The sequence below is a fragment of the Aotus nancymaae genome, unplaced genomic scaffold (assembly GCF_030222135.1).
Source record: "Aotus nancymaae isolate 86718 unplaced genomic scaffold, 86718_ANA_hifiasm-v0.15.2.pri h1tg000049l, whole genome shotgun sequence".
Classification (NCBI taxonomy): Eukaryota; Metazoa; Chordata; class Mammalia; order Primates; family Aotidae; genus Aotus; species Aotus nancymaae.
The window spans coordinates 18,067,589-18,079,879 of record NW_026988463.1 but is presented as its reverse complement, the minus strand read 5'-3'; the positions used below and the strand labels follow the sequence as shown (position 1 = coordinate 18,079,879).

At 44.9% G+C, this 12,291-nt stretch overlaps 1 protein-coding gene across 5 annotated transcripts in view; it reads right to left on the bottom strand.

Annotated features, from left to right (window-relative positions):
• Positions 1-12,291, bottom strand: part of TMC7 (transmembrane channel like 7) — a 49,225-nt gene that overhangs the window by 1,870 nt on the left and 35,064 nt on the right. For 3 of the 5 annotated variants that reach the window (XM_064362532.1, XM_064362535.1, XM_064362533.1), the window contains 4 exons: positions 10,771-10,957; positions 7,128-7,258; positions 4,878-5,033; positions 1,383-1,687 (listed from right to left, as the gene is read on the bottom strand). In XM_064362532.1, coding sequence (XP_064218602.1) covers positions 1,438-1,687; positions 4,878-5,033; positions 7,128-7,258; positions 10,771-10,957 — 724 coding nt within the window. In that variant the 3' untranslated portion in view covers positions 1,383-1,437. Of the gene's footprint in view, positions 1-1,382; positions 1,688-4,877; positions 5,034-5,188; positions 5,446-7,127; positions 7,259-10,770; positions 10,958-12,291 lie in introns of those variants that run through there. The other 2 variants (XM_064362534.1, XR_010337369.1) reach the window with 2 other exon arrangements.

Here is a 12,291-nt window from a genome sequence, read left to right as displayed (position 1 = left end):
TCCAAAAAGCAGCTGTTTTTTTTTTGTTGTTTTTGTTTTTTTAAATGCACAGTACAGCCAGGTGTGGTGGCTAATGCCTGTAATTCCAGCACTTTGGGAGGCTGAGGCAGGCAGATCACCTGAAGTCAGAAGTTCGAGACCAGCCTGGCCACGTGGTTAAACCCTGTTTCTACTAAAAATACAAAAATTAGCTGGGTGTGGTCACACATGCCCATAACCCCAGCTACTCAGGAGGCTGAGGCAGGCGAATCATTTGAACCCAGGAGGTAGAGACTGCAGTGAGCTGAGATCATGGCACTGCACTCCAGACTGGATGACAGAGCAAGACTGTCTCAAAATAAAAAATAAAAAAAAATTAACACCTTTCAGCGGCTTCCCTCCCACTCAATCTTCTTAACAGAGCCATCAAGGCACTATGACTCAATGACTCTGGCTGCTATTACAACACCTTGCCTCTTCCCATCACTCACCACCCTGTGGCCACACCACACTTCCCCCCTGTCCCTCTGAAGTGCCTGGCTTATACCCTCACTGTGCCCTTTGCCTCATTCTCTTCCTTAAATAGGACTTCTGATAATGGGCTCCTCTCTCTATTATTCGAGTCTCAGCTAGGGTGAGGCACAGTGGCTCATGCCTATAATCCCAGCACTTTGGGAGGCCAAGAGGGGACGATCACTTGAGCCCAGGACTTTGAGACTAGTCCGGGCAACATAGGGAGACCTCGTGTCTATAAAAAATTTAAAAATTAGCCAGGTATGGTGATGCACACCACTAGTCCCAGCTACTTGGGAAGTTAAGGTGGGAGGCTGGATTGAACTCAAGAGTTTGAGGCTGCAGTGAGCTATGAACACACCACTGCACTCCAGCCTGGGCAAGAGAGTGAGAACCCAACTAGAATTTAAAAAAAAAAAACACCTCCTCAAAGACAACTTCTGCAGCCACATCTATAGTAGCAGATGGCCCACTCGTCACTCTACCTTGTTTTTACTATCTTCATAGAAGGTATAATTAATCAGCATTTATTATTAACTATCTAGCTGTTTGTCTCTTGTTCACCAAAGTGTCCCAGCACCAAGCACAGTACAAGGCATAGAACAGGTGCTTAATACACTTTTATTTTTATTTTTGAGATGGAGTCTCACTCTGCGGCCCAGGATGGAGTGCAGTGGCGCAATCTGAGCTCACTGCAACCTCCACCTCCTGAGTTCAAGGGATTCTCCTGCCTCAACCTCCCAAGTAGCTGGGATCACAGGCACCCACCACCATGCCCAGCTAATTTTTGTATTTTTAGTAAAGACGGGGTTTCGTCATGTTGGCCAGGCTGCTCTCAAACTCCTGAGCTCAAGTGATCCACCTGCCTCGGCCTCCTAAAGTGCTGGGATTACAGGCATGAGCCACCGCACCCTCCTTAATACACATCTTGAAGGAATGGATGAATCAGTGAATGAATGAAGCTGGATGGGGCTGGGCCTGAAGGCAGAGTTTTGAGGAGGTGGTGGCGAGAGAAGGCTGCAGCAATTTCACTCCCTCCAGGGAAAACACCACTTTCCTTGCAGTGCCCTGGGTAAATGTCCGCCGCCATGACCCTCTGGGGCTATGCTTCCTTACCAGGGACAGCTGCTCTCGGAGCTGGACGACCACCCGTTTGTGTGCTCCAGCTAAGGCGATGAAGTAAAACATGATGAGGCTGTAACACAAGACAGACAGGTCACAGGGAGTCTGGATCATTTGAAGGCCGCTAGAAAAACAAACCAACATATTTTTCCTTGGAACAGTTTTACTTTTGTTAGAAAAAAAGGTTGGGCACGATGGCTCATTTTCACAATCCCAGTGCTTTGCCAAGGCAGGAGAATCACTTATGGCCAGGAGTTTGAGACCAGCCCAGGCAACATAGTGACAGCCCCATCTCTAGAAAAATAAAATATGGCTGGGCACAGTGATTCATACCTGTAATCCCAGCACTTTGGGAGGCCAAGGCAGGCAGATCACCTGAGGTCAGGAGTTGAGACCAGCCTGGCCAATATAGTGAAACCCCATCTCTATTAAAAACACAAAAATTGGCTGGGCGCAGTGGCTCACATCTGTAATCCCAGCACTTTGGGAGGCCAAGGCAGGCAGATAACAAGGTCTGGAGTTCAAAACCAGCCTGGCCAACATAGTGAAACCCCATCTCTATAAAAAAAAAAAAAAAAAAAAAAAAATTAGCCAGTCATGGTGGCGCACGCCTGTAATTCCCAACAACTCAGGAGGCTGAGACAGGAGAATCACTTGAACCCAGGAGGCGGAGGTTGCAGTGAGCCAAGGTCGCACCACTGCACTCTGGCCTGGGTGACAGAGCAAGACTCCATCTTAAAAAAAAAAGGAAAATAAGGTATAAAATTAGCCAGGCACGGTGGCATACACCTGTAGTCCCCAGCTACTCAGAAGGCTGAGGTGGGAGGGTTTGAGCCCAGAAGTTCAAGGCTGCAGTGAGTTATGATCACACTACTGTACTCCAGGTTGGGCAAGAGAGCCAGACCCTGTCTCTACAAAAAATAAAGAAAACCCTCATCTCTTCCAAGCAGAAGGTATAAGAAACAGCTACTGAAGTTTTATTTGGCAATGGCAGCAGAATCTGATTTATGCCTTGCTTTTTAAGCTAATATAAAAATTTGCTGATGTTCCCCTTGTACATACAGAATGACAGAAAGAGAGAGAAAGACATGGTTGAGAAAGTCAGCTGGGCATGTAATTAACATGTGGATGATCACTGTGGAGCCCCTCCGGCCCATTTCCTCATTTGTTTAATAGGGAAACATAATAAAACCCAGTGATTGCCAGCTTGGATAACATTTTATTTTTTATTTATTTATTTTGAGATGGAGTTTTGCTCTTGTTTCCCAGGCTGGAGTGCAATGGAGCAATCTCAGCTCACTGCAACTTCCACCTCTCGAGTTCAAGCGATCCTTCTGCCTCAGCCTCCCATGTAGCTGAGATTACAGGCATGTGCCACCATGCCTGGCTAATTTTATATATATATTTTTAGGAGAGACAGGGTTTCACCATGTTGGTCAGGCTGGTCTTGAACTCCTGACCTCACGTGACCCACTTGCCTCAGCTTCCCAAAGTGCTGGGATTACAGGTGTGAGCCACCACACCTGGCCAATAATATTTTAATTAAAAGCAATCAAAGCCAGGTGTGGTGGCAGAAGCCTAGTGTACCAGCTACACAGGAGGCTAAGGAGGGAGGACCACTTGAGCTCAGGAGTCCAAGACCAGCCTGGGTAACATAGCAAAACATCATCTCCAAAAAAAAAAAAAAAAAATCAACAGCAGGCTCCTGTCTCTGTGCAGCTCCAGACCTGAAATGGGGGTGGTTGAAGTTATTATCTTTGGGGAGAGAGGCAAATGGCATGGAGGGCAAGCTCTCATAAAAACAGCGGGCAACCTCACTGAATGAAAGGAAGGTGGTTTCGTATCCAATCTCCCCAGATAAGGCTGATGAAATGAGGGCAAAGTAACCAGGAGCTCCTGAAATCACAGACGCCCACAGTATTTTCCTGGCAGTCTCTGAGATACTTAAGTCAGATCAGAGATGTGCCACCAAGTGACACCAGCCAAAGCACTGCTGAGGTGAACCAATTAGAGTGAAGCAGCTGGAGCCCTGGATCCTACGAATTCGAGGCTGGCTACCTGCACGGCTCCCCCAAGTCATTGCATTGTATTAATCTCATCAAAGGTATTCTGCCCGTTGTTTTTTTTTTTTTTTTTGAGATGGAGTTTTACTCTTGTTGCCCAGGCTGGAGTGCAATGGTGCAATCTCGGCTCACTGCAACCTCCGCCTCTTGGGTTCAAGCAATTCTCCTGCCTCAGCCTCCCAAGTAGATAGGATTAAAGGCATGCACCACCACGCCTGGCTAATTTTGTGTTTTTAGTAGAGACGGGGATTCTCCATGTTGGTCAGGCTGGTCTCAAACTCCTGACCTCAGGTGATCCGTCCTCCTCAGCCTCCCAAAATGCTGGCATTACAGGCATGAGCCACCATGCCTGGCAGTATTCTGCCTTCTTACAAGTACATTTCTTTGGGCCTACTTCTTGCATTATGGTGATGTTTTACCGCAAGAATATCTACATCACAGAGTAATTGTGATGATTTCATGATAGTACATGCAGGGTACAATTAATTCCAGTTATGCATGGCTTATAAGTAGAGCCAGGGTTCAAGGGCATGCTTCTAATCTGGTGTGCATCTCTCTGCTCAGAAATTTGTTCCTTTTCAAAGAGAAAGAGATTCTGTAAATAGTAATGTTAATAACAGGTAATATATATTGGCTTTTTATAAACCAGGCATTGGGCTAAGTGTGATGTTTCTTAATTTACCCAATGAGCCTCTGAAAGAATGACTATTACTATGCCCATTTTATTTATGTAGTTATTTATGTATTTATTTATTTATTTATTTTTGAGACAGGATCTCATTCTGTCACCCAGACTGGAATTCAGTGGCACGATCTTGGCTCAGTGCAACCTCAGCCTCCCAGATTCAAGCAATTCTTGTGCCTCAGCTACCTGAGTAGCTGGGGTTACAGGCATGCAACCACATGCCAATCTAATTTTTGGTTTTTATTTCTTTTTTTGGTAGAGTCAGGGTCTCCCTATGTTGCCCAGGCTGGTTTCAAACTCCTGGCCTCAATCGATCTCCCCACCTCAGCCTTCCAAAGTGTTGGAATTACAGGCATGAGCCGCCATGCCCAGCCTATTATGCCCATTTTAGAGATGGGAAAGTGCAGCTCAAAGCAGCTCAGCAACTTGTCGAGTCTAGGGTGAACCCCTCCCCACCCTGTTTCCCAGTGGGAGAAGCCCACCTACTTCAGTGGGTCCTGGTGGTTCTCACTCACCAGATAATCATGAAGAAAGGAACCGCAAAGGCTTCTGACGTGACGCCATAGATGAAGGACTGCAGCAAGCTGGGGAAGGTGTTCACCGTCTTGGGGATGACCTCCCAGGTGGTGTTGAAGTTGGTGAATGGCCCACAGGCTTTCGAGGAAGGGATGCTGCCAAGACGGACACAGACCAAGGGGCTCAGAAGGAGGGTGCAGCACAGCTGAGTGTCCCGCCTCCACACACCCAGAATGTTTCTTTAACAATGGCCTACAGGGAGCTGCCTGACCTCCTGGCCTTCTGGAAAGTTTGGTTCAAAAATGCTTACCCTGGCCTGGTGCAGTGTCTCACAAATGTAATCCAAGCACTTTGGGAGGCCGAGATGGGTGGATGGCCTGAAGTCAGGAATTCGAGATCAGGCTGACCAACATGGTGAAACCTCATCTCTACTAAAAATACAAAAATTAGCCAGGTGTGATGGTGCATTCCTATAATCCCAGTTACTTGGGAGGCTGAGGCAGGAGAACGCTTGAACCCGGGAGGCGGAAGTTGCAGCGACCCATGACTGTGCCATTGCACTCCACCCTGGGCAACAAGAACAAAACACTGTCTCAAAAAAAAAAAAGAAAGAAAAAGAAAAAGAAAATGCTTACCCTGAAATTTCATCAAGTCTCTAGACCTAACTTCCAGTGTACAGGAAATTCAAGAAACAAGAGCAGGTTAAATGACAATGTAAGAAAATAACAAGACAAATCCAAAATGCAGGCATTCTATTCTCCAGTCTCTTAATTTAGAAGTGAGGCAAATGGCCTGGATTCTTCAAAGAATCAGGGATTAAAAGAAACGAAAGAGGGAGAGCATTAGGAAAATAGCTAATACCTAGGTGCAGGTTGACAGGTGCAGCAAACCACCATAGTACAAGTTCACCTAGGTAATAAGCCTACACATCCTGCACACGTACCCCAGAACTTCAAACTAAAAAGAGAAGACTAAAGAGATAGAACAGACGAAAGCAATGGGGCAAACGTGAAAGATCACTATTTTACAAACAAATCTAAGCCAGATGTGATGGCTCACGCCTGTAATCCCAGCACTTTGGGAGGCCAAGGTAGGTAGATCATCTGAGGTCAGGAGTTTGAGACCAGCCTGATCAACATGGCGAAACCCCGTCTCTACTAAAAATACAAAAATTAGGTAGGCATGATGGCGGATGCCTGTAATCCCAGCTACTCAAGAGGCTGAGGCACGAGAGTTGCTTGAACCTGGGAGGTGGAGATTGCAGTGAGCCGAGATCAGGCCATTGTACTCCAGCCTGGGTGACAGAGCAAGACACCTTTTCAAAAAAAAAAAAAAAGCTATACTAAAGACTATTTAGGAACAATTGGAGAAATTTTAAATGGCAGAAATATTATATTAGTATTAATCTTCTTAGGTGTGATATATTATTGTGGAAACACATAAAGGAGAGTGCCCTTAGTCTTCGGAGCATGCTGAAGTATTTAACAATGAAATATCCCAATGTCTGTAAGTTAATTTCAAATTGTTTCCTATCCAAAAAAAAGATATCCATAGAGAAAACAAATCTAGTCAACTCCCCCGTATCCAAAGGTTCTACATCATCAGATTCAACTAACCTCAGATAAAAATATTTGAAAAATTAAAAAATAATATGGCCGGGCACAGTGGCTCATGCCTATAATCCCAGCACTTTGGGAGGCCGAGGCAGATGGATCACTTGAGGTCAGGCATTTGAGGCCAGCATGGCCAATATGGCGAAACCTCATATCTACTAAAAATACAAAAATTGGCCGGGCATGATGGTGGGCACCTGTAATCCCTGCTACTCAGGAGGCTGAGACACAGAATCGCTTGAACCTGGGAGACGGAGGTGGCAGTGAGCCAAGATTGCCACTGCGCTCCAGCCTGGATGACAGAGTGAGGCTCAGTTTCAAAAACAAAACAAAATGCAAATACCGTGCCTTTTTTTTTTTTTTCATTTTAAAAATACAGAAATTAGCTGGGCGTGGTGGCACACACCTGTAGTCCCAGCTACTCGGGAGGCTAAGGCAGGGGAACCGCTTCAACCTGGGCGATGGAGGTTGCAGTGAGCTGAGATTGCATCACCCCACTCCAGCCTGGGCAACAGAACAAGACTGTCTCAAAACAAAACAAAAAACAAAAAGAATGTGATGTGATGGACCCTTTTACATAAAAGAGGAACAGGTCAAGAAGCAAGGAAATGTTCTAGAAAACAAAGCCGCATTTACCTAGACATGCTGATTGTCAGAGGTATTATTGCCAAACACAGTCCGATCAACAACACCAACAGGAAGAAGAAATTAGAATTGGATGCTCTGAACTGCCTCGGGGAGGGTCTGCAGGTGTAAAGCAGACTCCACTACAAGGAGAAAAAGAAAGAAAAATTAAGATCAATGAATATAGCTTCTGTGAGGATAAATACGCATATTCCTGCTTTACAGTGGGAATGTAAATCACTCTAACCTTTCCAGAGGGTTGTCCAGCAATATGGATCAAAATGAAAAAGGTTTAATTCAGACTCTAAACTCTGGAGGATTCCTGCTGATGAAACAGAAGGGGAAATGGGCCAAAACACAGATATGTGGATATTTAATGCTACAGTCATTGATAACACAGAATAATTGCAAGCAACCTAAATAGCTATCAATGGGGGTTAGTGGCTGGGTGCAATGTCTCACATCTGTAATCCCAGCACTTTGGGAGGTCACAGCAGGAGGATCACTTGAAGTCAGGAGTTTGAGGCTGCAGTGAGCTATGATGGTGCCATTGCACTCCAGCTTAGACAAAAGAGAGAGACCCTCTCTCAAAAAGAAAAATGGAGGTGGGGAACAACAGTTTATTAAGTTATAGTTAAAGGTTAAAGTATATCTATATAGAATGAAATACCATACAATCGTAAAGAAGGATGAGGCTGGGTGCAGTGGCTCACACCTGTAATCTCAACACTTCGGGAGGCTGAGGTGGGCGGATCACAAGGTCAGGAGTTCGAGACCAGCCTGGCCAATATGGTGAAACCCAGTCTCTACTAAAAATACAAAAATTAGCCAGGAGTGGTGGCAGGCGCCTGTAGTCTCAGCTACTCAGGAGGCTGAGGTGGGAGGATGGATTGAGCCAAGGAGGTTGAGGCTGTAGTGAGTTGTGACTGTGCCACTGTGCCACTGCCCTCCAGTCTGAATGACAGAGTGATACCCAGTCTCAAATAAGAAAAAATAAGGATGAGAGACAGCTTTACATCCCACGTGGCACTGTGAAAATGGTAGATTTCAAAATTCCATATAAGACGAGTTCAAGTATTTATTCTTTATAGGGATTTAAATATATATAACTGAATATATTTTTATAAATATATTTATATATTATTATATAATATATAAATATATATATTTAAATATATATAACTGAATATATTATAGAATAACATACACTGAATTAAGAGGTCCTTTACCTGAAGTTTTTCATAAGCACATATACTTTTTCCTATATGTTAAAAGTAAGTATTTCCATGGAGGGGAAAAAAGACTTAAGGAAATATCAAATGGGAAGTGAGAAAGGATATAATGGTAACAGGCATGAAATTTCTCAATAGTTTAAAAAGTTGTGTGACTCCACAGGAACATAAGCTCTTCTGAATTCAGGAGGAGCCGGAACAGCTTGTGAGCCAGAGGACACTGAGTACCAAGGATACTTGGCACCCAGCCTCGGGGCAGCAGCAGGACACCCCTGGTGTGAGTGACGGAAGTGAGTCCTGGTGTCCCCCATGACCCAGCCTCCATCACCCCACTGTGTCTTTACTATGCTACACACTGGGGAACCACGGGCTAATCAGTATTTTCTAGAAAGGGAAAAAAGTCCCTGTGAGCTTTCTCACATCCATCTCTCCTTTGATGATTTCAGCCAACTTGTGTTTCCAAGTGAAAGCATCAGAACACTCTTCAAAAGTCAAAACACTCAGGTAGAAAGGTTGGCCCAATCCGAGGCCTTGCTTACTAGTTTAAGAGCTTAGACTCTAGAGTGAAATAAACCTGGGATCCAATCTAAGGGGTCACTTAAAAGCTGTGTGACCTTGGACCAGTTTCTCTAAACTTCAGTTTCCTAATTTACAAAATACGGTACTTTTGGCCAGGCACAGTGGCTCACATCTGTAATCCCAGCACTCTGGGAGGTCAAGGTGGGTGGATCACTTGAGGCCAGGAGTTCAAGACCAGCCTGGCCAACATGGTGAAAACCCATCTCTACTAAAAATACAGAACTTAGCAGGGCACAGTGGTGTATGCCTATAATCCCAGCTACTCAAAAGGCTGAGGCACAAGGATTGCTTGAACCCGGCAGGCAGAGGCTGCAGTGAGCTGAGATCAAGCCACAGCACTCAAACCAGGAGTGAGACCCTGTTTCAAAATTTTTTTAAATAAAATAAAATATAGTACTACATCAAAGGGTGGGTGAAATCACTACATGAAAATTTGTGTAAAGTAATGGCAGAGAGGGGACACATGGCATTATTATCTGCTATTATTAGTAACACTATTATTATTAACTATTATTATGATTTTCAATTTTGAATCCTCAGGGCCTGGCATAATAGGTAATCAATAAACGTCAGGCTTGTTAACAGAGGGTACCTCTGGAAGAAGGGACAGAAGTTACTGTATACATATCTGCATTATTTAAATGTTTAATATTGTACTGCCTCTATAATAAAGAAAACAGGGCCGGGCATGGTGGCTTACGCCTGTAATCCCTTTGTAAGCACTTTGGGAGGCAGAGGTGCGTGGATCACCTGAGGTCAGGAGTTCAAGACCAGCCTGGTCAACACAGTGAAACCCCATCTCTACTAAAAATACAAAAATTAGCTGGGTGTGGTAGCAGACGCCTGTAATCCCAGCTACTTGGGAGGCTGAATCAGGAGAATAGCTTGAACCCGGGAGACAAAGGTTGCAGTGACCCAAGATCGTACCATTGCACTCCAGTCTCAAAAAAGAAAAAAGCAAATAAAAAAGAGGTTAATAAGCCCAGATGAGCCAGTCTTCTGCAAGGCTACTTTACTCATTAAGCACTTAGTTCTGGCACAATGAACTGTGAAAAGCCCAAGATCTTACACAAATCACTGAGACCTGAAAATAAATATACTGGTCCAGGTGGGGTGGCTCACACCTGCAATTCCAGCACTTTGGAGGGCTGAAGTGGGAGGATTACTTGAGCCCAGCAGTTCAAGACCAGCCCGGGCAACATGGCGAGACCCCCCATATCCAATCTAAAAAAAAAAAATGTTCAAAAAAAAAAAAAATTAAAAAAACACATTGGCTCCAAAATATAAACAGAAAATTATAAAATAGAAATTCATAAATGTTTATTTTATTTTTATTTATTATTTATTTATTTTGAGACAAAGTCTCACTCTGTCACCCAGGCTGGAGTGCAATGGTATGATTTTGGCTCACTGCAACCTCCACCTCCTGGGTTCAAGCAATTCTCCTGCCTCAGCCTCCCGAGTAGCTGGGATTATAGGCACCCACCACCACACCCGGCTAATTTTTGTACTTTTAGTAGAGGTGAGGTTTCGTCACGTTGGCCAGGGAGGTCTTGAACTCCTGACCCCAGGTGATCCACCCACCTCAGCCTCCCAAAGTGCTGGGGTTACAGGCGGGAGCCACCACATCAGACCTTAACAAAACAATTCTTAACAAAACACTCAAAATTATAAAAGTACAAAAATCCATTAAGAGTCTTTTTTTAGAATAAACATATATTTTAAATAAAGGATGTAATTTTGATACATCTCATGGGACGTGAGGTGAGCTCCAGACATATTTGTGCCCTGGAAGGCTGAAAATGACCCAGCATATGAGCCCCCCATTCCCACCAGCTCCTTACCTCTTTCACGTAGAAGATGATAATGAATTTCAAGGTTGCAATTGCAGGGAGAAGGGGTGAGAAAAAGGCTCCGATCCAGCAGATGGTTTGCCCATAAACTATCCCCAGGACGTTATCAGGAATGGCAAACTCCTGCTGCCCCCAGCACTGAATCAGCTTCCAAGAGGAACAGTAGGTCACCAGGAGCCTGGAAACAGACAATCCTCACCTGGGCTACCGGCGTCTCCCAAGGCCACAGAACCACATCACAAAGATCAGGGCTATTTCCACGCATATTTCTCATGGACACTGGCTAGTCATATGTCTTAGCAGAATAGGCCAGGCACGGTGGCTCACGCGTGTAATCTCAGCACTTTGGGAGGTCGAGGCAGACGGATCACAAGGTCAGGAGTTTGAGACCAGCCTGGACAACATGGTGAAACCCCGTCTCTACTAAAAATACAGAAATTAGCCAGGCATGGTGGAAGGCACCTGTAATCCCAGCTACTCGGGAGGCTGAGGCAGGAGAATCGCTTGAACCTGGGAGATGGAGGTTGCAGTGAGCTGAGACCACGTCATTGCACTCCAGCCTGGGCAACAGAGCAAGACTCCATCTCAAAAAAAAAAAAAAAAAAAGATGCAGAATATAATAAACTCTGGAATCATTAAAATCGGGATCTAAGTCTCAGATATACAATTCAGCACCCAAATTGATACAATCGTTGACTTTTCTTTTTTTTTTGAGACAGAGTCTCACTCTGTCACCCAGGCTGGAGTGCAGTGGTGCAATCATAGCTCACCTTACCCTTGACCTCCAAGGCTCAAGTGTTCTTCCTGCCTCAGCCTCCCAAGTAGCTGAGATGACATGTGCATACTTGGCTAATTTTTTTTTTTTTTTTTTAGGGATGGGGTCTTGCTATTTTGCCCAGGCTGGTCTCAAACTCCTGGCCTCAAATAATCCCCCTGCCTTGGCCTCCCCAGTGCTAGGATTATGGGTGTGAGCTACTGTGCCAGGGCTTTCTGATTTATTTATTTATTTATTTAGAGATGGAGTCTTGCTCTGTCGCGCTGGAGTGCAGTGGCACGATCTCAACTCACTGCAACCTCTGACTCCCAGGTTCAAGCGATTCTTCTGCCTCAGCCTCTCGAGTAGCTGGGACTACAGGCATGTGCCACCACACCCAGCTAATTTTTGTATTTTTAGTAGAGATGGGGTTTCACCATGTTGGCCAGGCTGGTCTCGATCTGCTGACCTCGGGATCCACCTGCCTCGGCCTCCTAAAGTACTGGGATTACAGGCGTGAGCCACCATGCCCAGCCTTTCATATTTATTTTTAAGGGCTCACTGGACCTCTGGCCTCTGCCTAGATTATCTGCATATGTGGGTAAAGAGTGGTAAGCGAACAGAGAATAATAACAGAAATGACAACACAGTTTATGATAATCATGATGGTGATAGCTAATGTTTTGTTGAGTTCTGTACTGTGGAGTGTACTCAGTGCTTTTATCTGCATTAATTATCTCATCTACTGCAACAAAGTT